This window comes from Dendrobates tinctorius, unplaced genomic scaffold (assembly GCF_039654945.1).
Source record: "Dendrobates tinctorius isolate UK_male_01 unplaced genomic scaffold, ASM3965494v1 ptg000004l, whole genome shotgun sequence".
NCBI lineage: Eukaryota > Metazoa > Chordata > Amphibia > Anura > Dendrobatidae > Dendrobates > Dendrobates tinctorius.
In genome coordinates, this window is record NW_027361672.1 from 46827980 (window position 1) to 46855599 (window position 27620).

The 27620-nt window shown below is 47.3% G+C and overlaps 1 protein-coding gene across 1 annotated transcript in view; it reads left to right on the forward strand.

Annotated features, from left to right (window-relative positions):
- Positions 1-341: 341 nt before the first annotated feature.
- LOC141083384 (solute carrier family 22 member 23-like) overlaps positions 342-27620 on the forward strand; it is a 66444-nt gene continuing 39165 nt past the window's right edge. The window contains exon 1 of the mRNA XM_073567607.1: positions 342-1299. Within this exon, the coding sequence (XP_073423708.1) occupies positions 784-1299 (516 nt within the window). The 5' untranslated portion in view covers positions 342-783. The remainder of the gene's footprint in view (positions 1300-27620) is intronic.

A 27620-nucleotide genomic window follows, 5' to 3' on the forward strand; every position in this document is an offset into this window, starting at 1 on the left:
GCCCCGTCCCGATCCCCAGGGCTCCCCGTGCACGCCCCGTCCCTGTGCCGCCGGCTCCCCGTGCACGCCCCGTCCCGATCCCCAGGGCTCCCCGTGCATGCCCCGTCCCTGTGCCGCCGGCTCCCCGTGCACGCCCCGTCCCGATCCCCGGGGCTCCCCGTGCACGCCCCGTCCCCAGGGCTCCCCGTGCACGCCCCGTCCCGATCCCCAGGGCTCCCCGTGCACGCCCCGTCCCGATCCCCAGGGCTCCCCGTGCACGCCCCGTCCCGATCCCCAGGGCTCCCCGTGCATGCCCCGTCCCCGTGCCGCCGCTACCTGATGCCAGTCCCGGGGGAGGTGTCGCCTGGAGCCGGCGCTGCAGGTTGGCTTTCTTGGATACTTCCGGGGGGCGGTAATTAGGGAGGAGAGGGCAGAGCTGTAATGCGGCGGCGGCTCGGCAGCGCTGACTGGACCGGTCGGATGATACACGTTGTCTCCCGGGAGGAGGCTCTATTGTGCGCGCTACCTTCGAGCTCCCGTCCGTCCTCCACTGCCCTCAGTCACAGCCGCTGAGGACGACGCCACATTTTCTGCGGATCACGTGTGTCCAGGCGACTATTCCCGGATCCTTGGTGTGAGGACAGTGGCGGCGCAGCGCCCGGCATCAGGCTGCCAGGAGGCGGTGAGTTCCTTACCTGCGCCCACTGCGGGCAGCCCCACCTGGCAGCGTTGGGCGATGTGCTGACCGACCGCAGGGTGATGGTCGCATGCGGCCACTGACAGCCCCGGGAAGGAGGCGGCATCATGGCCACAGACCGAGATCCTGAACCCGGTTGGATGAGAGCACGGGAGGCCGAGGAGAATGGCTCCGTGCTGCCGGCCTCCTGCACGGCGCTGCCCCCGTCCGAAGAGCTGCCTGAAGCCCCCGCATCCCCGGCCCAGCAGGGCTCCCGGTGCAGCCACCTGCTGCTGGACTACGATGGCACCGTGCTGCCCTTCCTGGGCGGGCTGGGCTCCTTCCAGTGGCGGCTGGTGCTGCTCACCTGGATCCCCGCGCTGCTCCTCGCCTTCAGCCAGTTCTCGGACTTCTTCATGCTGGACCAACCCGACAGGTGGTGCAAGACGAACGGCAGCAGCCTGCCCGGCACCCGGAGCCCCCCGCACAACCACAGCTCGCCGGCCCCCGAGGTGATGCTCCTGCCGCCACAGCTGCCCACCACCCCCGCACCCGGCGTCCGGGCCCCCCACAACGATTCCTGCCTGTGCCACGAGTGGTCCTACCAGATCCACGCGGGACTCGTGCAGAACGTGGTCAGCAAGGTAAGAAGGCGCAGATGTGTGAGCGATGCGACATATGTCTGGGATGTGGGTGGCCGGAGCTGCCAGGCTGATCGCTGGAGAGGGGCTAATGGCAGAGCAGCAGCCAATGGCTGTCCCGCACTCACTACATGGACCTGGGGGCAAGGTCAGGATGGCCATCCTCCTGGATATTCACTACCAAGGGAGATCTCCTGGTGCACACCAGATTACCAGCTCATGGGGAGATCTCCTGGGGCACACCAGATTACCAGCTCATGGGGAGATCTCCTGCCGCACACCAGATTACCAGCTCATGGGGAGATCTCCTGCCGCACACCAGATTACCAGCTCATGGGGAGATCTCCTGCCGCACACCAGATTACCAGCTCATGGGGAGATCTCCTGCCGCACACCAGATTACCAGCTCATGGGGAGATCTCCTGCCGCACACCAGATTACCAGCTCATGGGGAGATCTCCTGCCGCACACCAGATTACCAGCTCATGGGGAGATCTCCTGCCACACTGTTTATAGAGAAAAATGCTAGCACTCAGCAATTTATCAGTTCATAAACAGCTGTCCTGGCACCTTCCAGTTTGCTAGCTCATACAAAGTTCTACTGACAAACTGCTGCTTGTGGAGAGACCTCCTGGCACACTCCAGGTCACCAGCTCATAGAGAAATCTCCTGGCACACACCAGATTGCCTGCTCAGGGAGATTTCCTTGCACACTCCAGCTCATGGGGAGACCTCCTGGCACACAGCAGATTACCTGATCATAGGGAGATATACTGGCATACTCTGGGTCACCAGCTCACAGGGAGATCTGGCACACAGCAGTTTACCAGCTCACAGGATGCTTTCCTGGCACACTACACGTCGCCAGCTCATGGGGAGATCTCCTGGCACATTCAGCGTCACCAGCTCATGGGGAGATCCCCTGGCACATTCCGGGTCACCAGCTCATGGGGAAATCTCCTGGCACATTCCGGGTCACCAGCTCATGGGGAGATCTCCTGGCACACTCTGCGTCACCAGCTCTAGGGGAGATCTCCTGGCACACTCTGCGTCACCAGCTCTAGGGGAGATCTCCTGGCACACTCTGCGTCACCAGCTCTAGGGGAGATCTCCTGGCACACTCTGCGTCACCAGCTCTAGGGGAGATCTCCTGGCACACTCTGCGTCACCAGCTCTAGGGGAGATCTCCTGGCACACTCTGCGTCACCAGCTCTAGGGGAGATCTCCTGGCACACTCTGCGTCACCAGCTCTAGGGGAGATCTCCTGGCACACTCTGCGTCACCAGCTCTAGGGGAGATCTCCTGGCACACTCTGCGTCACCAGCTCTAGGGGAGATCTCCTGGCACACTCTGCGTCACCAGCTCTAGGGGAGATCTCCTGGCACACTCTGCGTCACCAGCTCTAGGGGAGATCTCCTGGCACACTCTGCGTCACCAGCTCTAGGGGAGATCTCCTGGCACACTCTGCGTCACCAGCTCTAGGGGAGATCTCCTGGCACACTCTGCGTCACCAGCTCTAGGGGAGATCTCCTGGCACACTCTGCGTCACCAGCTCTAGGGGAGATCTCCTGGCACACTCTGCGTCACCAGCTCTAGGGGAGATCTCCTGGCACACTCTGCGTCACCAGCTCTAGGGGAGATCTCCTGGCACACTCTGCGTCACCAGCTCTAGGGGAGATCTCCTGGCACACTCTGCGTCACCAGCTCATGGGGAGATCTCCTGGCACACTCTGCGTCACCAGCTCATGGGGAGATCTCCTGGCACACTCTGCGTCACCAGCTCATGGGGAGATCTCCTGGCACACTCTGCGTCACCAGCTCTAGGGGAGACCTCCTGGCACACTCTGCGTCACCAGCTCTAGGGGAGACCTCCTGGCACACTCTGCGTCACCAGCTCTAGGGGAGACCTCCTGGCACACTCTGCGTCACCAGCTCTAGGGGAGACCTCCTGGCACACTCTGCGTCACCAGCTCTAGGGGAGACCTCCTGGCACACTCTGCGTCACCAGCTCTAGGGGAGACCTCCTGGCACACTCTGCGTCACCAGCTCTAGGGGAGACCTCCTGGCACACTCTGCGTCACCAGCTCTAGGGGAGACCTCCTGGCACACTCTGCGTCACCAGCTCTAGGGGAGACCTCCTGGCACACTCTGCGTCACCAGCTCTAGGGGAGACCTCCTGGCACACTCTGCGTCACCAGCTCTAGGGGAGACCTCCTGGCACACTCTGCGTCACCAGCTCTAGGGGAGACCTCCTGGCACACTCTGCGTCACCAGCTCTAGGGGAGACCTCCTGGCACACTCTGCGTCACCAGCTCTAGGGGAGACCTCCTGGCACACTCTGCGTCACCAGCTCTAGGGGAGACCTCCTGGCACACTCTGCGTCACCAGCTCTAGGGGAGACCTCCTGGCACACTCTGCGTCACCAGCTCTAGGGGAGACCTCCTGGCACACTCTGCGTCACCAGCTCTAGGGGAGACCTCCTGGCACACTCTGCGTCACCAGCTCTAGGGGAGACCTCCTGGCACACTCTGCGTCACCAGCTCTAGGGGAGACCTCCTGGCACACTCTGCGTCACCAGCTCTAGGGGAGACCTCCTGGCACACTCTGCGTCACCAGCTCTAGGGGAGACCTCCTGGCACACTCTGCGTCACCAGCTCTAGGGGAGACCTCCTGGCACACTCTGCGTCACCAGCTCTAGGGGAGACCTCCTGGCACACTCTGCGTCACCAGCTCTAGGGGAGACCTCCTGGCACACTCTGCGTCACCAGCTCTAGGGGAGACCTCCTGGCACACTCTGCGTCACCAGCTCTAGGGGAGACCTCCTGGCACACTCTGCGTCACCAGCTCTAGGGGAGACCTCCTGGCACACTCTGCGTCACCAGCTCTAGGGGAGACCTCCTGGCACACTCTGCGTCACCAGCTCTAGGGGAGACCTCCTGGCACACTCTGCGTCACCAGCTCTAGGGGAGACCTCCTGGCACACTCTGCGTCACCAGCTCTAGGGGAGACCTCCTGGCACACTCTGCGTCACCAGCTCTAGGGGAGACCTCCTGGCACACTCTGCGTCACCAGCTCTAGGGGAGACCTCCTGGCACACTCTGCGTCACCAGCTCTAGGGGAGACCTCCTGGCACACTCTGCGTCACCAGCTCTAGGGGAGACCTCCTGGCACACTCTGCGTCACCAGCTCTAGGGGAGACCTCCTGGCACACTCTGCGTCACCAGCTCTAGGGGAGACCTCCTGGCACACTCTGCGTCACCAGCTCTAGGGGAGACCTCCTGGCACACTCTGCGTCACCAGCTCTAGGGGAGACCTCCTGGCACACTCTGCGTCACCAGCTCTAGGGGAGACCTCCTGGCACACTCTGCGTCACCAGCTCTAGGGGAGACCTCCTGGCACACTCTGCGTCACCCGCTCTAGGGGAGACCTCCTGGCACACTCTGCGTCACCCGCTCATGGGGAGCTCTCCTGGCACTCTCCGGGTCACCCGCTCATGGGGAGCTCTCCTGGCACTCTCCGGGTCACCCGCTCATGGGGAGCTCTCCTGGCACACTCCGGGTCACCAGCCCATGGGGAGCTCTCCTGGTAAACTGCTGATTGTAGAGAGATCTCCTGTCATATTCCAGGTCACTTCATCCCCCTGTGAGATGTCCTGACTTAATTTCCCCTACATAGTGTACTAAAAACCTAGGGACTTTCTGACTTTGCAGTTTGATAGTTTGTGTATGTAGAAATTATCACCAATCTTTCCCTAATTCCTGAGTGCCAGGGCTGCCCATCCATTTAGTGGGGCAGATAGACATTACAATTTGTCCTTTAGGGTATGGCTAACTTCTCATTAAGGCTACTTTCACACATCAGTTTTTTGCCGTCAGGCAGGATCCGGCTATTTTTAGAAAAAACGGATCCGGCATAAATTTTGGAGAACTGTAGAAACGGATCCGTTTTTTTGCTGGATCCGTCTAGCAGGTTATATCTGTTTCCTGGGGGCAGGCCAATTGGATCTGAGCATGCGCAGACTTAAAAAACGGATCCGGTGGCTGGATCCGTCTTTTTCTGGATCCGGCGCCCATAGACTTTCTTTGTAGCAAAAAGCTGGAAGCGCCGGATCCGGCGCTTCAGGCTTTTTCGCCGGAGACAAAAAACGTTACAGTAGCCGTTTTTTCCAGATGCCGGAATGAGACAAGTAGCCGGATCCGGCAAAAAACGGATGAAACGCAATGCCATCCGGCGCGATCCGGCACTAATGCAAGTCAATGGGGAAAAACTGGATCCGGCATGGCATTTTACCGGATTCGGTTTTACAAAAAAAAGCCAGATCGCGCCTGACGGCAAAAAACTGATGTGTGAAAGAGGCCTTAGAATGACAGTTTATTGACTGTAATCGCTGCTGTGATGGACAGTGGCTATTGTGGGTATGTGGCCAGATGCCATGCAGATGGTGGTATACTGTATATGGAGTATATTCACCATCATAGGTAGTGCCACACCATGCCATCAGGGCTGCCTCCATTTACAGTAGGTCATCTCTATGATGGTCCATCACAGCTGAGCTGGTAGGTGCGTATTTGGCATGGGGTCAGCTCTGTAGAGGGGCTGGAATACTATACCTGTCACTCAGCACAGTTATTCTGATGTGCATATTGATCTGGCAGTAGCTTACTCTGTGGGGATAATATTGCTTGGTGTAAATGGGCTCATTTGCTAGATTTCCAGTCCCTACGTTGGACAGAAGTATTCCTCCATCATGCTGGTTATCAGTAAGATTCCTCCTGTCCTGCTGGACACATGATGCAGCAAGTGCCCCCATTTCTACAAGCCCCATCATATGAGCCTGAAAGGTTCTGTAGCTCAGCGAGAAGTCATTTCTATGGATGTATCTGACCTGTTACTGTACAGACAGCATGTAATGTTCACACGTACAAGCTATGGATCTATTCATATACCGGTAGTTTTTATTTCTTTGATTTTTAACCCTAAAACAATATCTCCAGTGAAGTGCCGTGGTGTGAGAATGGTCTTCCTCTCACTATTGCATATACTGTAGGTAATGAATATATCACTGTTAGGACAACAGGTTTTATTTAGCAACTCAACTATGGGCCTGTTCACACTCTGTTTGGCTAGCACAATGAAACGTCCATCTTTTATTTTATTAATTTCTTTTCCAAACTGCAGCTGGCCCCACTACAGGATTTGTAGATGTACAGTAATGCCTCCACAATCTCTAATGTGTCTGTCAGCCTACCTTTAACCAGTCTCCATCAGGATCCTGTTTTTCAGCAGACAAGTGAACACTGTCTTATGGCATTGTGGCTCCCGGAGAGGCATCTAGTATTGATCGGCGGCACCATCCTGTTTGATGTCCTTTTTTTATTCTTGCTATTTAATCAAAATACGGTAAATAAACTGCAATCTAAAAAAAAAAAAAACAAGTTGGAAAAGGATAGAATGGAGCCATCAGAAAAACCTACAGTTTTTTTTTTTTTTTTAAACAAACTCAACATTTGAAACTGCAAGTCCAGGGGTCTGGCCGTATGTACGATAGCTTTTGCTGAAGATGGGTTACTGCATCCAAGACAGCAACAAAAAAAAAATAGTAGACAAGTAATATATCTGTGGTCCTATAATCTACTACAAGTGCTTCTCACAAAATTAGAATATCAAAAAGTTAGTTTATTTCAGTTCTTCAATACAAAAAGTGAAACTCTTATATTATACTAGCTGAAGAGCCCGGCGCTGCCCAGGTATAGTAACTAACTACGGTTATAACAAATTATAATGTGTGTGTATGTGTGTGTATATATAATATATAGAGCCCCGCCATTCAGCATAGCCACATTCACTGTAATATCCCACATTGTCCCGTCAGCCAGAGCTACCGGACTACTACCCCTAATATCCCACATCATCCCGTCAGCCAGAGCTACCGGACTACTACCCCTAATATCCCACATCATCCCGTCAGCCAGAGCTGCCGGACTACTACCCCTAATATCCCACTTCATCTCGACAGCCATAGCCACCGGACTACTCCCCCTAATATCCCACATTATCCTGACACCCAGAGCTACCGGACTACTACCCCTAATATCCCACATCATCTCGACAGCCAGAGCCTCCAGACTACTACCCCTAATATCCCACATCATCTCGACAGCCAGAGCCACCAGACTACTACCCCTAATATCCCACATCATCCTGACAGCCAGAGCTACCGGACTACTACCCCTAATATCCCACATCATCCTGACAGCGAGAGCTACCGGACTACTACTCCTATTATCCCACATCATCTCGACAGCCATACCCACCGGACTACTACTAATATCCCACATCATCCCCTCAGCCTGGGGTCAGAACCAGAGCGCTGAGTGGAAAGGTCCTAATTTCCATACCGGGGATCCCTTTAAGAGAGGCCTGGGATCAGAACCAGAGCACTTAGTGTAATTGCCCTAACTTCCATACCAATGATCCCTTTAGGCTATGTGCACACGGTGCAGATTTTGCTGAGGATCCGCAGTGGATTTGGTCCTGTGGATTTGCTGCGGAACTGCAGGTCAAGTACAGTACCATTATTGGCTATGTACTTCAAATCCGCTGTGCACATGCTGCGGATTTTTCTGCGCAGATTTGCTGCGTATTGAAAACTGCAGTATGTCACTTCTTTTGTGCGGATTTCCTGCAGTTTTCCACCTGCTCCATTCTAGGAATCTGCAGGGGGAAATCCGCAGGGCAAATATGCACAAAATCCGCAGGTCTTTTTACCTGCGGATTTAGGCAAATCTGCGTGGAAAAATCCGCAGCACCTTCGAGAACTTCTGCACCGAACCACAGCGCTGAATGGAACAGTCCTAACTTCCATACCGGGGATCCCTTTGAGAGGCCTTGGGTCAGAACCAGAGCGCTGAGGGATTTTCCCTGACTTCCATACCAATGATCCTTTTAATAGAACCCAGGGGAGAGAATCAGAGCGCTGAGGGATTTGCCCTAACTTCCATACAGGAGATCCCTTTAAGAGAGGCCTGTGGTCAGTACCAGAGCATTTGAAGGCAATTGCCCTGACTTCCATACTGAGGATCCCTTTAAGAGAGGCATGGGGTCAGAACCAATGCACTGGATGGATTTGCCCTGCCTTCCATACTGGAGATCCCTTTAAGAGAGGCCTGGGGTCAGTACCAAGACGCTGAGTGGATTTGCCCTAACTTGCATACCAGTGATCCACGGGGGGGGTGGGGGGTTTCATTTCTGTCATGTGCTCTCTGCTCCTTTCTGGGGGTCAGACAATGGCTAGGAGCTTATGTTCCCGGGGATGCTAGATTTCTCCCACCATGTCAGTGTCTGCTGAGGTGTTGTCAAGTGGGAAAACTTGCTCATAGCAACCAATCACAGCTCACCTTCTTTTAACCAGCTCTGGTGAAATGAAAGATGTTTAGTGATTGGTTGCAAGGAAAACTGTTGCGCATAGCAACCAATCACAGCTGAGCTTCTTTTGAACAGCTCAGGTGAAATGAAAGATGCTTCGTGATTGGTGATATACATGCATTCACATATATATATATATATATATATATATATGTCATTACAAACAGAGTGATCTATTTCATGTGTTTATTTCTGGTAATGTTGATGATTATGGCTTACAGCCGATGAAAACCCAAAAGTCATTATCTCAGTAAATTAGAATAGAATTCACAATCAGTGATGGTTTGGGGATCCATGTCATCTGCTGGTATAGGTCCACTGTGTTTTATGAAGACCGAAGTCAGCGCAGCTGTCTACCAGGAAATTTTAGAGCACTTCATTCTTCCCTCTGCCGACAAGCTTTTTGGAGATGGAAATGTCATTCTCCAGCAGGACTTGGCACCTGTCCACACTGTCAAAAGTACCAATACCTGGTTTAAAGGGAATCTGCCACCCTTTTTTTTTACTATCAGCTGCCGCCACTGACATCAGGGGTTTATCTACAGCATTCTGTAATACTTAGATAAGCCCCCGATGTAACCTGAAAGATAAGAAAAACACGTTAGATTATATTCACCCCTGCATCTGGTCCGGTCCGATGGGTGTCACCGTCTGGTCCGACGCCTCTGATCTTCATACGATGCCGTCCTCTTCTTCCCGTCCTGAAGTGGATCCGGCGCAGGCGCACTGCTCTGCCCTGTTGAGGGCAGAGCAGAGTCCTGCAGTGCGCAGGTGTCGGGAGAGGTCTGGCGCCTGCGCACTGCAGTATTCTGCTCTGCCCTCAACAGAACAGAGCAGAGCAGTGCGTCTGCGCCGGAGCCACTACCGGACGGGAAGAAGAGGACGGCATTGTATGAAGATGGGAGGCGTCGGACTGGACCGCAAAACCCATCAGACCGGACCGCCCCCTCCGGTGAGTATAATCTAACGTGTTTTTCTTATCTTTCAGGTTACATCGGGGGCTTATCTAAGCATTACAGAATGCTGTAGATAAGCCCCTGATGTCAGTGGCGGCAGCTGATAGGCAAAAAAAAGTGACGGATTCCCTTTAAAAACAACAGTATCACTGTGCTTGATTGGCCAGCAAACTCGCCTGACCTTAACCCCATAGAGACTCTATGGGGTATTGTCAAGAGGAAGATGAGAGACACCAGACCCAACAATGCAGACGAGCTGAAGGCTGTTATCAAAGCAATCTGGGCTTCCATAACACCTAATGGTTCACTATCTATGTATATAAAATGTCCTCAGATTATGGAAATTGGGGGCTGGATATTCTAATTTTGTGAGATGCACCTGTAATTTAGACCGTTTGTGCTACATATGGGAATATTTTCCATTTTTTTATTTTTACCCTTTTCATTGTGTTGTCGGGACCTGGCCCCTTCTAGCTTGACCTTTTGAATGAATTAAGTACAGTAGATGTCTCCCCTGAGTTTTGCAGGAAAACAATTTATCTCGGAGCAGCTTGATTTTAAAACAGTTTGAGAAAAACCTTATTAGACAGAAGTGGTCTTCAGTTAGCGGTTCACTTTATCTGTATATAAAACGTCCACAGATTATGGAAATTGGGGGCTAGTTACCTAGATTACGTGTGTTGGTCAATACCTCCAATTCTACTAAAGCGAGGGAGCAGTTACTACAACCTGTTCCTATATACAAAGTTGCTTTAGTTTTCTAATTTAATAGTAATGTTCGTGTACAAATTTAATATTTTTTACATATCAAAGCTTTTTCTACATTATAGTGATGATAGATTTCCAAGTGGAGGTTTCATATGTCTTGGTATGCATGTGGAAATTAGAGGGTTATCTCTATCATTACATGATGGCATATCACCATCTGTAGGGGTCGAATCTATAGGATCATGGCTAGTGATGAGATGACGTGTTATCTGAGTATCTCGGGCGAGCTCAGATAATATGTTCGAGTCCCTGCCGTTGCATGTTTTGCGGCTGTTAGACCTCATCAACACATGCGAGAATTGGCTGTTCGTTAGGCAATACCCTCTAACAGCCGCAAAACATGCAGCCGCAGGGACTTGAACATATTATCCGAGCACGCCCACGATACTCAGATAACACCCGAGCATGGTCGGATAACGCATTATCTGAGCACGATCGCCCATCACTAGTCATAGACTCATCCTGTGAAATAAGGGGCTGCATTGGTTGGCTACCCAAAGTACATACTTGCTGTCCTACTCTAGAATAGGACATCACTTAGCGATGGCAATAACTCTTCAAAATAACTATTCCCTCGATTCATGCTGCAATTCATGAATTGGAAACTGTTTGCACAATTGCAAAAAAAATATAGTTTTAAAATAGGTAGAAACCTGACTAGTTTCAGAGAAAACATTGAGCTGTAGTGTTGCGAGGAGAGACCTGTCAATCAACCTGAACCCTTATTCCCGCCCCACTCTATTTGATTGACAGGTCTCTCCTCTCATCACTCCAGCTTTTCAAGCAATGTTTTCTGTGAAGCACTGCAGCGTTTCAGAGTAACCTTTACTCGTCTGCAATTGTGCAGCCTGGCTCTGATTCATATTGTCCGTTGTTTGAACAGCATGAATCGAGAAACAGGTTCCCTTTAGCTCATAGTCTTCTAAGAAGAGGTGAATTTTCGAGGATCTCGCACTCCTTTTCCACAATAGAACTGAGCTGCAGTCACTGATCTTAGATAGTGGGTGTCCTAATGGAGCCGAGCCGCTGACGCTGAGTAAAGTGCAGGTAACCATTAGGGGCTGACAATTAAGCCGACATCTTGTCATCCACTTTCTGATCTCCTCTATAAGGCTGTGTGCACACGCTGCGGATTAGGTGCGGATTCATCCGCGCGGATTTTGTACAATCCGCAGGTGAAACCGCAGGTCAAAAGACCTGCGGTTTTACCTGCGAATTGCTCTGCGGTTTTGCCCTGCGGTTTTTCATCTCCTCAATGGAGGAGATGGCAAACCGCAGGGGAATCCGCAGAAAGAATTGACATGTCAATTCTTTCTGCGGATTGAAAACCGCAGATAATCCGCGCGGAAAATTCCGCACCGTCTGCACTGCGGTTTTTGATTCCCATAGGGAATCATTGTACTGTACACCGCAGCAAAAACTGCTGCGGGTCCGCAGCGGCCAAAACCGCTGCGGAACCGCAGCAAAATCCGCAGCGTGTGCACACAGCCTCAGAATCTTTGGATCGGTGGCTCTGAGGTTCAGCACTTTAATGATGCATTTAACTTTCAGCTACAAAGGCTTAGTATTTATATCTACGATGCCATTAGCTTTAAAAGTCCTACGTCGTTTCTTCTGAATAATAAGGCTCCTGTCACTCCTCACATTTGACACTGATTACTGAGTGGATTCCGCGCCGAAGTCCTCATCAGGTCCAACAATGGTCTGCATCCCGTGCGTGTGAAAGGGTTTCCTCAACCCCCCAATTAAGTGCAGAGGAGAATTCTGCCAATAACCGTCCATGGATTCGCTCTGTTGAATGCCGATGAGGCTAATCCTTGTGAGGATCTTCTGCTTATTCCCAGCTTGGATTATACCCACCTCATGCTTCTATTTTGCACCTTTTTTAAAAAAAGTGTTCTGTTTTTTTTTTTTCCCCAATTTTCGACATCGTGGATGAAGTTTGAGGTTTCCAGATGTTTTTTGCTGTTTTATCTATGGTAAATTTTTAGCCACAATTTTTTTTTTTTTTTGTGCGTATGTACTCCAGCTCCTCATCCTCCAGAATGAATTTATGGACATTGGAAATATCTGTTCAAGTTTCAGTATTTTAGGTGAACTTGCAAATTATCGCTCTAACAAAAAGTCGCAATAAAGGTTAAGTAGCATTTTCTTATTTTTACGCCAAATTCTTGAACCATATGTGCCATTCTGAAGTATTTGTGCAAGGAAGCGTGAATGAATGCCCAAGATGAAGTGAAGTGAAAAATCCGCAAATGATGAAGTAGGCGCTTAGATTTCAAAGCTGGTGTGTGAATATAACTTAAAGTTTAAACATTTATGCTATGAAGCCCTCACCCCCATTCATGGACATAAAATAAAATTCTTGCTATTGGCGAGTACTATTAAAAAGAAGGAACATGCCGTCACTGCCATTCATGTGCGGTCAGTTTTTCACAGACAGTTTGAGAAGAAAAGCTCGGGGAACCTCCATTAGTTTTTATTTTTCTTATTTTTGAAAAACTGAACTTCTGACCAACTCTGATAAAAACTGGCACTGACCAATCCTGATGATAGACATTCCAATTTTTGCATATGAGAAAAATCACTGCTGTCTGAATGAACTCTCATGGTCAGAAAATCCTATAAAAAAAAAAAATTAAAAAAACAGTTGTATAAAATCTTCATGAAGGATATATGGCATTACACCCCAAATCTCCGCAGTACCCATAGCCTGCATGATAATAAAGCCTTGCCTATCTTGGCTGAACTCTTGTTAGTAAGCGGAAGACTGAAGATTAAGCTGAATTTACACATGGCTGTGTTTTCGGTCCTAGTGTGAGCCACCAAAACTTTAATCCGCTTTGTTATGCTATAGGGTAGTGCACATGTCCATTTTTTTTTTTTTCCCTCGAACAGAGTCTATCCGACGAAAAAATCACATGCGATTTTCTTTAGATCACACTCGGCCATGCAAGTCAATGAGTCGGATGACAACTGGGTGCAGTCCGATTTCCACCGACTAATAGAATGGAGAAGATTCTGATTTGCATAATTGACCCGATTCTCTCGGATGAGAGAGTGTACGATCTTGTGACCCCTTAAGGTACTGTCACACTTAGCGATGTACCAGCGATGCCGACCAGCGATATGACGCGGTCAGGATCGCTGGTACATCGCTAAGTGGTCGCTAGTGAGCTGCCACACAGGCAGATCTCACCAGCGACATCGCTGGGGACGGGGGTCGCTACTTACCTGTCATACTAGGCGATCCTGCGTCCTCCCGCCCGGCTCCACGCGTCGCTCGTCCTCACAGCAGGAAGCACCACAGGAAGCTGACGACGAGAAACAGTCCTGAACGTTCTCGCGCGATCAGCGATAAGCAGCGGGGAGCCGGTCGTAGGTAAGTATCACACACAGCGATATCGCTAGCAATATCGCTATAACGTCACTAGTTATAGCGATATTGCTAGCGATATCTCTTAGTGTGACATGCCCTTTAGACTTAAGCTGAGTTCACATCTGTGATAAGTTAGTTTTTCTGTTCCAAAATGAGAGCAAATAAATGGATTTCAAAGGCCATGGCACATGATGGACCCCATGGGCTTATTTTGGGATCCACCATGGTGCCCATCTTCGAAGAGGCCTCCTATGAAAACCTCCAGTGCAGATGTAACCTGCTGTCATGTTCTGCCTCCTCTCGCCAGCACCAAGCCCTGTTCCCCTTTGCTTGAGATGTGCTACTCTCTTCTTCCTCTTGCTGAACTCTAAGGCTATGTGCACACGCTGCGGTTCCGCTGCGGTTTTGGCCCTGCGGAACCGCAGCAGTTCCACAGACATGGTACTTTACCATGTTAGCCTATGGGTTTTCAAAACCGCAGTGCTCACGCTGCGTTTTTTTCCGCGGGTTTTTTCCGCAGCATGTCAATTGTTTCTGCGGATTCTGCTGCGGTTTCACACCTTTAACATAGTAGCGGTGTGAAACCGCAGGACAAACCGCAGCCGCAGGTCACTTTACCTGCGGTTCCGCGGGAAAAAAACCCTCAGGTGAATCTGCAGTGTGTGCACATCGCCTTACTCAGGATCTTTCTCTTTGCACAAGTAACAGAATCTTTTCCATCGCTCTCTGGGAAGAGATGAGGACATGTTTGGCAGCGGCTGGAGCCACAGTGACTGACTACGGTTGGCATAGCTAATGAGCAGATTTGTGTAGAAGCCTCGTATATGGAGATTTGCTCATTTGTTGCAATTGAGTCGTAGCTTTGGTCGTCTCGGGGGAAGGAAGATTTTGATTACTAAGCTGAGTAGGAAGCAAAAATGTAAATTTACTTTGTTTCAATTGCAACAACATTGCACAACTTCTCCCATTTATGTAACAAAGTAAAATGCCATTCCTCCCCATCATAGTTACATGTGTCAGCAGCTAGACGACACGCGGTCTGCGGTGTCCGGAGCGCAGGGTGCTTGTCCTGTTCCCAATGTGCTGTATTCCCGCAGAAGTGCTTGCCATATTGATTGTATGACAACTGGTAGTAGTAAGGCTATGTTCACATGCAGCGTTTCTTCCTGCAGAGAATAAGCTGTGTTTTTACATCATCAGCTATGAGATTTCAGAAATGTCACGCAGTTTGTTTTTTCCTGACTGAAATTCTGCGTTTTCGAAATCTGCATCATGTCAGTTCTTTCAGCGTTTGTGCAGTGTTCTTTCACTCATAGAAAGCAATGAGAGACTGCAAAAAAGCAACTTAACATTTGTGTGGGTTTTGAAGCATTTTTGGTAATTAACCCCTTTGCAACCTCTGCCGTACTAGAACTGTGCGTGCCGCTCCTCCCCCCTTTGATGTGGGCTCCGGCGGTGAGCCCACATCATTCTCTGTATATGTCAGCTGTTTTGAACAGCTGACATGTGCCCACAAACAGCCTCGGTGGAATCGTGATCCACCCGTGGTTATTAACTCGTTAAATGTCGCTGTCAAACTCTGACAGTGGCATTTTAAAGCGCACCTCTGGCCATCGGGCCGGAGATCCGCCCACCAGTGACCACCATCACATGATCGCTGGTCACCGATGGGCTGGCATGACAACCAGAGGTCTCCAGCAGACCTCTATGGTTGTCAGTGCCAGATTGCTATGAGCCCTGCCCAGTGGTTGGCACTCATAGCAAGTGAGTAATTCTGCTACGTACAGGCGATCTGATCATTGCCTTTATGTAGCAGAGCCGATCGAGTTATGGCAGCTTCTAGTCTCCCATGGAGACTATTGAAGCATGCCAAAAAGTAAAAAAACAAAGGTTTTAAAAATAATAATAAAAAAATTAAATCGCCCCCCCCCCCCCCTTCGCCCCATTCAAAATAAAACAATTAAAAAAATCAAACTTAGTCATATATGGTATCTCCCGATCCATCAATAAGGAAAAAAAAAAAGAAAACCTAATCGCTAAACGGCGTAGCAAGCAAAAGTCAAAACGCCAGAATTATGTTTTTTTTGGTCACCGTGACATTGCATTAAAATGCAATAATGGGCGATCAAAAGATTGTATCTGCACCCAAATGGTATCAATAAAAACATCAGCTCGGCACGCAAAAAATAAGCCCTCACCCAACCCGAGAACATGAAAAATGGAGATGCTACGAGTATCAGAAATTGGCACTTTTTTTTTTTTAACAAACTTTGGATTTTTTTTTCACCATTTAAATAAAAAGAACCTAGACATGTTTACATGTTTGGTGTCTATGAACTTGTAATGACCTGGAGAATCATAATGGCAGGTCAGTTTTAGCATTTGGTGACTATGGTAAAAATAAAATCCAAAAATAGTCGTGGAATTGCACTTTTTGGCAGTTTCACCGCACTTGGAATTGTTTTTTCCGTTTTTGAGAACACAATATAGTAAAACCAATGGTGTCGTTCAAAAGTACAACTCGTCCCGCAACAAACTAGTCCTCACCTGGCCATATTGACAGAAAAATAAAAAAGTTATGGCTCTGGGAAGAAGGGGAGCGAAAAACAAACTCAAAAACGAAAAAGCGCAAGGTCTCTAAGGGGTTAAAACTAACTTTAAAGTACAGTGTTGTGAATTCACTTTCTGGCCTACCTCTGGTTGCTGGTGAAGGTAGTGGAGATGGTTGTATTGATAGAGGGGTCGCGAGTTCTCTTTCCGGGCTCCCTCTGGTGGTTACAGGAGGTAATGGAGCTGATCTAATTAACAGAGGCCTGCCACCTGATATGAGGAGGACGATTGGACACTGGGAGTTTCTGACTGGCTTTAAGATAACCGACTCCCTCTATCCCTGCTGGTGATTTTTCCTTCCTCCTGAGGTCTTAGTTTCCAGCTCAGTCCCTGCATGCTCAAGCTAAGTGTTCTTTGCTATTGTCCACATTTGACTTGGTGTTGTCTATTCAGTTCTGTATGGTCTGCCAGTCCCGGCTGGGGCTGTGCTGAATTTCCATCCTTATGTTACTGTTTGTGCCAGTTTGTTTTTGTCCCTTATTAGATTGGCCTCTCTTTGCTCTGTTTTCAGAATATACCAGAGTGCTGATATAGTGGGCGAAGTCTAGTGACTTCAGTATTTTTTCTATCAGATGTGTTGGGCATTTTTTGCAGGGTTTTTTGCGTGGTTGCAGACAGTGTCTTTCCTTTCCTGTCCTGTCTAGTTAGTTTGGGCCCCATTGTTTGCTCAGCCTATTTTCCTACCTGCGTTTGTGTTTTCATCTTGTCTCACCGACAATATATGTTTGGGGGCTATCTATTCCTTTGGGGTCTGCACTGGGGCAGTTTAGATTTCCCCTTTCTTGCTTTAGGCTTATTTAGTTCTCCGGCTGTGTCGAGGCGTCTAGGATCATCGTAGGTATGCTCCACGGCTACTGCTAGTTGTGTGGATAGGATCAGGGGTCTGCAATCCGCTTAGTTACCAACCTCTCTGGTTTTCTGTGGCTTAGCTTGGTCTTACTTTCCTCCTCGGTGACCCAATCATAACAGTACAGTAGACAAATCACACATGAAAAAAGCCGTAAAATGAAAATCACAGCAATTTTAATGTCAAAAGTTAAAGGGGTTGTGCATTCCAAATCGGTAAGTCTGCAGTCACTCTCTGTGGCCTTAGACTTATGCCCCCCGTGCATGCGCTGTGGGGATTCAGTTTTCTGGCCCAGGACCAGCCGGTATATATACGTTATACATATTCCCAGCCAGAGCCCCTCCAGTGGATGCGGCCTCGCTCCTTGCACTTGTATAGAGCAAGTCCTCTTAATGTGCTCCGTATAATGTTGCCCACACCACTGACTGGCAGTTTTCTGCCTATGCACAGTGTGTACAGAAAGCTGCCAATCAGTGGTGGAAGGCAGGGTTAGACAGAGCTCACGAATATCAAGGTTTGCGTGGCAGAAGCTCATTATTGAAAGGACTAGCAAATCTGCAGCAAAAACTGTTTTGACAAAACTGCAGCAAAAAACTCCGTGAATGACCCACTTGATTCAGATTCTCTTCCTCGCCTTCATGCTACTCTTAGGCTGGTTTCACATTAGCGCTTTTTAAGCGCACGCACGGCCGGGGGTAGCTCCGCCCCCGAGCCGGCTCTCTGCCCGGCGTGCCCGCCCCTTGCTTTTAGCGCCGCCTCCTAGCGCACAGCGGCGCCTGCGATCGGCGCACCCTATCTTTAGCATAGGGTGCGCAGATCGTGCGCAGGCCGTGCGCTAGTTGCGCTTTGACCTGTGCTGCGCATTTTTGACGGTGCGCCGTGCGCGCCAAAATCCGAAAAGTTTGATTTTTGGCGCACCGTCAAAAGTGCGCAGGTCAAAGCGCAACTAGCGCACGGCCTGCGCACGATCTGCGCACCCTATGCTAAAGATAGGGTGCGCCGATCGCAGGCGCCTCTGTGCGCTAGGAGGCGGCGCTACAAGCAAGGGGCGGGCACGCCGGGCAGAGAGCCGGCTCGGGGGCGGAGCTACCCCCGGCCGTGCGTGCGCTTAAAAAGCGCTAATGTGAAACCAGCCTTAGATGGGGCAGATTGTCTTTAAAGGACACAACTTTTGCCACTGTCTGACTAATCTACCCCTATAAGATACATCTCAGAGCTTTCTGGGAGTGCAGGCTAAAGGTTAAAAAAAAAAAAAAAAAAAAAAAATCTGGCATTGTGGTGCCCCAGGTGGGTTATCGAACATGCCATGAGCCCGCCGTATGCTTATAGCAACCTTTATCTCTGCCCCAGGGTGATGCTGTGCCATGTAGCAGCACAAACTGTATTATTGCTCAGGCTGCATTCACAAATGTGCTGAACTCCCTGAAATACTGACTTCTCTGGCTTACTTTGTTGCTTTGCATCCTTAGAAGTGTCCTCTTTAGATCAGGCACTTTACCGGAATCTGCTGAAGGAATCCTGTTGACTGGTAACTATGACGACTATTGTTAGCTAAAGCATAAAGTATATAGGCTGAGCAGAAGCAGCACAATATAAATATTTCCAAGTTTACTCAACTTTTTATATGGCTTATGTCAATATATAAACTTGTTTGGCATCTAAACAAGATTCCTTTCCCTTCGTTATATTTGTGATGAAATCCCAGCTACTTGCCCTAGGTATGTTATGGGATTACATTCTTCAATTAGTTTCTTTGCCAGATTGGATCTCATGGATGATCCCAATTGTAGACATGAGCCGGAGATGTTGCCTGTTTTAACCAATATGATCACTGCTTTTATTTTCCGGCCTGCTTTGTAAAAATAAAAGCTGTTATTTGGTTGGTTGCGGTGGCCGACACCTCCAGTTCTTGTCTGCCCTGGCTTTGATGTTTGGGGCCATTCACTGTATTATTGGCACGGTGCGTGATCTACACATTTATGACATGCCATGACCGCGCATTGTCCTGATGTGTCATCTGGTCGTTTAGGTATTTCATACCTTTTTATGGTCTTCAGCGCATTACTTGGTTTATTAACCCTAAGGTCTTTGACATCACACACCAACAAGTATGTGACCTTTTGGCTGCTTCAGAACAATATAAATCATCAAGTCACTTTTCATATGTGAAAAGCTTGGAATTTAATCTCATTTCCCCCTCTCGCCTTTATTTCATAACCCTAACGCCATAGGACTATTGTGTAGGACTATTGTCTGCCTGTCACTCGCTGTGCCCACCCATTCGTTTTCCAAAAAAAGGAGCTTTGTAAGCCTATTCTGTCCTCTCCGGGCTGTTCAATGTGCTTTGAAACCTCTTGGTTGAAAGCATTTTTTTTCCCTAGATCTGTTTCAATTCCGAAATCTCTTCACCTGGGACTGTCTCTTGCTTTGCACAAGGCGGTTATACCTGCTTTGCCAAGCTGCGGTATATGCATCGGCATGGCAGGTATGCTGCGGGATTGCAGGTAGAAAACTGCAGTGTATTACAGTATTCTCAAAGTGGCTGACGCTAAAATCCGAAGCGGTAATTAACCTTCCATGTGGATTTTAGTTACATAGCATGCCAATTTATGCTGAGTGCTGTAGAGAATGGACTGGGGCATGTATGACTGGTGAGTAAATAGTTAAAAAAAAAAAAAATTGACTAGTATTTTGGCTTCAGAGAATTTTATTTTTATGAATATTTACGGTATCTGTGCAGCGATAGTCTTCTTTCAAATCTGCTGGTGTCGACTCATGTCTCGGGCGCTACTTTTATGTAAAATGGAGCAGAAATTCTGGAGGACTTTTTTCACTACGTGGAAGAATTCTGATGATATATCTGTGTAACATATTATATGACCATGAGAAAAACTAAGTGCACCCTCTTTCAATGACATGGTTATACATATCAGGACACACATAGCAAATATTTTCCTTAGAAGGTCTTAAAAGTATGAACAACAACACATAACAAATTACACCATACAATTGTCAGAAATTTTATCAGAAAGTATGTGAGAAATTAGCTACACCCTTAATGGTTTCATAGGAATTTAGAGGACAAATAGCAGCCAGGTGCTGCTCTTCAGATGCCCTTAATTATTTGTTCAACAACAGTGGTGACCATCTCTATAAAAGCAGAAGTTTTGGCAGTTTGCTGGTCTGGAGCAATTCAGGCTCATGTTAAGTGGAAAACGTTCAAAACAGTTGTCAATTCTCCTAGGAGTTGGTGTCTGTGCTAGCAAATTCACTACAAGAACAGACTGTGCAATCCTCAGAGAAATTCCAAAACATTCAAGAGCTACAGCTCAGACTCTAAAGGCCTCAGCATGTTAAAAGTTCATGTCTGTAATGTTAAAAAAAACAAAAAAAAAAAAACACTCCACCAACAAACTGACAGCTTCCAAAGTGGGTTTAGATATATAAGCAGAAATTTATTGTGCCATATTCATAATTTGATGTGTCAACCTAATGGAGGTGTAGCTTGATAAATACCATGGTTAGATCGAAACATCAAATTATATATATCGAAAATTACATTTCTACTTCATTTTGTACACCGATCTTGGATACTTGATTTTGTTTGTGGATGTTGTCTATAACCATGTAGGATTCCATGATAAAATGTGAAGCCTGCTATCCAATAGCGGAATGTTCTATATATTTTTATTTTATTTTTCAATAAATTTAGTGCTACTTTTTATGAGTTTCACCAAGGGAACATTGCCTACTGGGTAATAATATAATTGTAGTAATATAGTAGGCACCTATGGTATTGATTTTCTTTGTGGGATAATATTGAGCAGCCTAAAGACAATGACCTAGAGAAATCTGTGAGCATCGACCCCCTTGGTTGAAACCATAAAAATGATAACTAAATAAAATTGCCCAAATCTCTCAGAACAGTTTGATGAATTTAAAATCAAAATAAATCCAATCGGAATAAAATGGAAAACTGGCAACTATTAACATGGTGATGGGTGCACAAATGAAGGGGTTGTCCGGTCAAAATCAATAAGTCTGCAGTCACTTTGTGTGACCTCAGACTTATGACTCCCCTCAGCGCACACACTGTGCTGCGAGGATTCGCCGTTTTCCAACCTGGGACCAGAGTGTATGTATGCGTTATATATATTCCTGGACAGAGCCTGTCCAGTGAGCGCGGGCTCACTCCATACATTTGTATGGGGTGAGGCCGCGGCCTCTAGTTGGCCACGACCACTGGACAGCCGCGTCACTAGTCAGGGCGCCGCCTCGCTCAGGACAAGTGTATACAGTGAGGCTGTGCCCACTATCCGGGAGTATGTATATTAGGCTGGGATCACACTTGCGAGTTCAATGCGGAATCTCGCACATCAATACCCGGCACTGCCGCCAGCGGTTCAGAGCAGAGGGTTCAGCTGCATAGAAAGACATGCTGCCGCACACTTCGGTCCCGAGTGCCGGCGGCAGTGCCGGGTATTGAGGCGAGAGACTCGCCTTGCACTTGCAAGTGTGACCCCCGGCCTTAAATACATTCCCTCCAGTGCTGGCTCAGAAACCGGCAAATCTCCACAGCGCACAGTGTGCACACTGGGGGAATTTGTAAGTTTGCAGTCACTTCATGCTATTGGTACTAAGAGTGGCTTCACAAGCTTTTGAATCATGGGGTGTGCTTCATTTTTTGTTCACTGCTTCTGCAGTTTGACCTAGTTTTTTATAACAAATTACAGTGTATATTTGTGTTAATTTGTGGTTGTGTTTATCTAATTTTAAAACCTTCTATAAGGACCAGTCATTTTAATGTCCGGATACGTAAAGCTATAGAATTCATAGAGGGTGTACTTATTTTCATGACTGTACGTTCAGTTGGACCTTCATATGTCACGAGACGTGAAGTTTCCAGTTTTGTACATCTATTCTAGTCTGAGTAAAGTTGTGCTAAACTGTAACTTACAGGTCTTGTCTTTCACACTTGATGCTCCAGAGAAACCCTGTATGTTGTATATTGTTCTTATCTAGCATCAAAGAATCGTGTTTTGTGCATTTCTGTTTCTAGTTGATGATGATCTAAGCGTCTGGAATGCTTTTACATGAGAAACTTAATCAGCCCCAAACTGTTGCCTTACACATTGCTTGCGTAGGTCAGAATGAAAGTGCATATACATGTCAGAAGTGTGCACGGAGCCTGTACGCCATCTACAGCGGCCTGCACTCCGTCTGTGTGTAGGGCTAGCAGTTGCCACAGTAATTCTACGTACAGTGGGCAAAATAAGTATTTGATACACTGATGATTTTGCAAGTTTTCCCACCTGCAAACAATGGAGAGGTCTGTAATTTTTATTGTTGGTACACTTCACCGGTGAAAGACAGAATCTAAAACTAAAATCCAGAAAATCACATTGTATGATTTTTGCATTAATTTGCATTTTATTGCATTAAATAAGTATTTCATATAATAGAAAATAGAACTTAATATTTGGTACAGAAACCTTTGTTTGCAGTTACAATGGTCAGACATTTCCTGTAGTTCTTGACCAAATTTGCACACACTGTAGCAGGGATTTTGGCCCTTTCCTCCATACAGATCTAATCCAGATCTTTCAGGTTTTGGGGCTGTCGCTGGGCAACTTTTGAGTTTCAGCTCCCTTCAAAGATTTTCTATTGGGTTCAGGCTTAGAGACTGGCTAGACCAGTTCAGGACCTTGAAATGCTTCTCACGGAGCCATCCTTAGTTGCTCTGGCTGTGTGTTTCAGGTCATTGTCGTGCTGGAAGACCCATCTTCAACGCTCTTACTGAGGGAAGGAGGTTGTTAGTCAAAATCTTGCGATACGTGACCCCATCCATCCTCACTTCAATACAGTGAAGTTGTCTATTCCCCTTGGCATATAAAAGCACCCCCAAAGTATGTTGTATCCCCCACCATGCTTCATGGTTGGGAAAGTTTTCTTGGGGATCTACTAATCCTTCTTCTTGCTCCAAATACGGCGTGTGGAGTTGATGCCAAAAAGTTCTGTTTTGGTCTCCCCTGACCACATGATCTTCTCTTATGCCTCCTCTAGATCATCCAGATGGTCATTGGCGAACTTCAAACATTCCTGGACATGTGCTGGTGTGAGCAGGGGGACCTTGCGTACCCTGCAGGATTTTTATTAATGACGGTGTAGTGTGTTACTAACAATAATGTTTGAGACTGTGGTCCCAGCTCTCTTCAGGTCATTGACCAGATTCTCCCGTATAGTTCTGGGCTGATTCCTGACCTCTCTCATAATCATCCTTATTTCACGAGGCGAGATCTTGCATGGAGCCCCAGACCGACAAGGAAGATTGACTGAGCTTCCGTTTCTTCCATTTTCTAATAATTGTTCCAACGGTTGTTGCCTTCTCACCAAGCTGCTTGCCTAATGTCCTGTAGCCCATCCCAGCCTTGTGCAGGTCTAGAACTTTGCCCCTGGTGTGTTTAGACAGCTCTTTGGTTTTGGCCATGGTGGAGAGATTGGAATGTGATTGTGTCGACAGGTGTCTTTTATCCAGGTAACCAGCTCAAACAAGTGCATTTAATACAGGTAATGAATGCAGAGATGAAAGGCTTCTTAAAGAAAAACTAACAGGTCTGTGAGCCAGAATACATGCTGACTGGTAAATGATCAAATACTGATTTCATGCAATAAAATGCAATTTAATTATTTAAAAATCGTACAATGTGACTTCCTGTTTTTTTATTTTTAGATTATGTCTCACAGTTGAAGTGTAGCTACAATAAAAATTACAGCCCTCTCCATTCTTTGTAGGGTGGAATACTTCCCACTGTCTACTGGAGAACCACTGATGTGTTGCCACGCGATATGAGCATTGATGAGAATTTTCATGCTCATGCTCTTGTTCTATGTAACAAAATTGACAGGAACGCAGTTACAATGACTGTTGCAGCCTTTTTTATGTCCACTTTCTTATTCTGTTTGAGTGTGATCTATTTTTCTTGCCAGTTAGTCTCGCTCTTAAAACCTTGAGCACAAGGCTACGTTCCCACAATGAGTATTTAGTGAGCTTTTGATATTGCAGGTTTTCTGTACCAATTAGGTAAATTGAGTTACTTGCATTTTTTTTAGAGCTTCTTTTTTTTTGTATTTTTGACAATTTTTTTTGACTTTTTGCTATGTCATTCTTAAAATAAAGCTGCTTTGTTTTTGATACTCCCTAGTTCTTGGCTTTGGCAAAACTTTCAGGGTGTGTTCCCATGATCAGGAATTGCTGCAGGTTTGACACTTGGTATTTATGCAGCGTCAAACCCACAGCGGGCAGATGTTACAGCATAGTGGATGGGATTTCAAGAAATCCCATGCCCACTATGCGTGCATCTGCACCTGTGGATCACCCGTGGAGACGGACATGCGGCTCGTCTTTCAAGACTGCAGCAAATCATTTTTTCTTGCGTTGACTGACTCTAGTCTCCGCAAAAGAAATGTGTTATTATTATTATGCATTTATATAGTGCCATTTATTCCATGGCGCTTTACATGTGAAAAGGGGAAGTATAGACAAGTATAGTAAACATGTGTAAGACAAGGGACACACAAGTACATAAGGAGAGGGGACCCTGCCCGCAAGGGCTCACAGTCTACAGGTAATCAATAGAATGTATTTGATGAGGTATCTCTGTAGGGTTCGGTGAACACATTTGGATTCACCTGCCTTCAATAGAACACAGCGAGTTGGACGCAGCAAACATACGTTGAGTCCAAAGCGCTGCTGCTTCCAGATCGTGGGCACATAGCCTCAGTCATGTGTGGATTGCATGAATTTTTTTTACCTATTGCAATGCTATAGGGAAAATCCGCACATAAAACTCACATTACCGGAAGAGAAGATGACATTGTGGATTTCAAAGACGCACTCCGTAGGTGTACACAACATAACGCAAAAGCACAGTGGGCGTAAGCGCTGTATAAATGTCTTCCACTTTGCTGGTACTGTAAGGCAGTGGGTTTTTTTCACAGTGAAAATATGCAGTGTCAAAGGCTCATAGTGGGCACTAAACACGAGTCTAGATTTGGGGTAGAGAGCTACTTTCTTCATATGCACCACATCTCTCGTCTCCCAATGCCGATCTTAGGGAATGTGAGGACCATTGGAGATTGGATCCCGACAGATGTGCCGTTAGAGCGATGCCGCCCACCCTCGGCACAAGCTGAGATAAGTCAGGTTGTATATTACAAAGCTTCACACCATCAGCTAGCCTATGTGTATCTTTTATTGTTTTCAGTGTGCAACTATAATTTGAAATTATTTTTTGCATTTTGTTTCAATTTTAGTGGTAGGTTGTGCGTAGGTTACCTTATTTTACAGCTTCCTTGTTGATTTTACCATATGCACCATAAGTACAGATGTGCTCTTGCGTATCCTGCTCTTTGCCCTCCGTCACAGCTGTTGTATAGGTATAGTTAATACCTTTTTGTTAATTTTTAACCTGTTACAAGGTGCCTAGTCAGGTCCTGGACACTTGACAGCGCCTGTAAAACGCATGTGACGTTAAACTCCGAATAGGACTTAGATTAGGACCTATGCGATGTTGATTGCTTTGCTGAGTCAAATATTCTAGTATGCTAATAACGTTACCTTCAGTATATGCGTCATTGTCCTTTTTGTAAGAGGTACATGTGCAAAAAAGTAATTTGTGCATTTGTCTAGAAACACAAGTTTCCTTAATACATAGTAGATTTTAATCCAAATAATTCTAATTTGTTCTGGATATTTAACATTTCCCAAAAGAAGCTGAGTGTTGACGTCTATTTGGAAACCGACTCGCTGGAAAAAGCTTTGCATTTAATCGCCAATATACTTGAAAGCATGAAGAAACTCAAACTCCCTTGGAGAGAAGTATTTTCTGACCTTGTCCCTTCAGAACCCCTGCCCCGCATCTCTCCATACGAATGCACTTTCATTGTTTCGTGTTATTAGTTGTCCTACCCCTTGTGCTCATAGCAACTCTTGCTGTTTACCGTCCCCGCCTAGCTGCAGACAGGTGAGCGGAGCCTTCTCAACTTTCCTTTTTGAACAAGGAAAATGTGTCAAGGGGTTCATGTTTCTATTGAACATACCATCCACTTTAGATGACACTTGTCTGGATTATTTTTAACAAATGTTGCATAAATGAATAGTATTATCAACGGCCTTCAGCTCGATCTCGAGCCATGGCGACTTGATGGATGATCTCTCTGTAGGAAGATCATTCTTGTGCAAGCCTAGATGGGTCCACAAGAGTCTCCTAAGCCATCAGGTTGCTTGTTCCTTCTGTTCTTCTGACCATGGTGTCCTTCTCCAGTGATTGCTGTCTTCTTATGATGTGTCCAAGTTAGGCAAGTTGTAGCTTGGTGATCCTTGCTTCGAGTGACATGTCTGGCTTGATTTGTTCCAAAATTGTTTGTTCTTCTTGTCATCCATGTTATTGATAGCATCTTTCTCCAGCATCACCTTTTGAAGGTGTTGATTCTTCTGTCTTGTTTCTAAAGGCATAGTAAAAATGAATATAAGAAACTTTGTAATAATTGTATCTTATCAGAGAAATGTAAATCTTTTTCCACCTATGAGCCACTTTTTCTGCTATGACCTGAACTCCTAATCCACTCAGAACTCCACCGCACCCTCCACCTCCGTCCACAACTCAAATCTGTCTTGGTCAAAGCAATTAGGACTGCTAGCTTTCAGAAGTGTCTGTGCTTTTTAAACTCTGAGGGGGTGGTGTAAAGAACACTCTGCACAGTGAGAGGCAAGACAGGATCGACTTGTGCCTATCAGATTTATTTAACTGCAGAGCTGAATTCACAGACGCACAGCTCAGTGATGCTGTATAAGGTCTTCCATGTTGCTCATTCTTCTGTCTAACAGAGAGAGAATAGAATGAATCCATCTGTGTGTGTATATTGTGCATACGAGACATCGTAGCAACTAGTCTCCATCCACTTGCTCAGAGAAAACTGAAAATCTGAGATCGAGCCTGCAAAAGGGAAAACCAGTAAAATATGCAGGATGCAAGCCATAATCACAGAAATGGTGTTAAATGGGGTTTTTCTGTATTAAGGAATGTTGTATCCCAAGTGCAGTTTGTTGTAGTAAGAAAAAAACCTGCTTCACTCGCCTTCCTTGGGTGCAGCGTTATGTTGATAGCGCTGCAGCCAATCCTTGAGTTTTGAGTTTTCTTGTCAACACTAACACAGCCACTGAGCTCAGTGTTTGGCTGCAGCAGTGTTGACATGACTTCAGATAAGACGCCCAAGGCACAGCGCTGGAGGAAGGGAAGTTGCGTTAAGGCCCCGGTCACACATAGCAATCTCGCTAGCG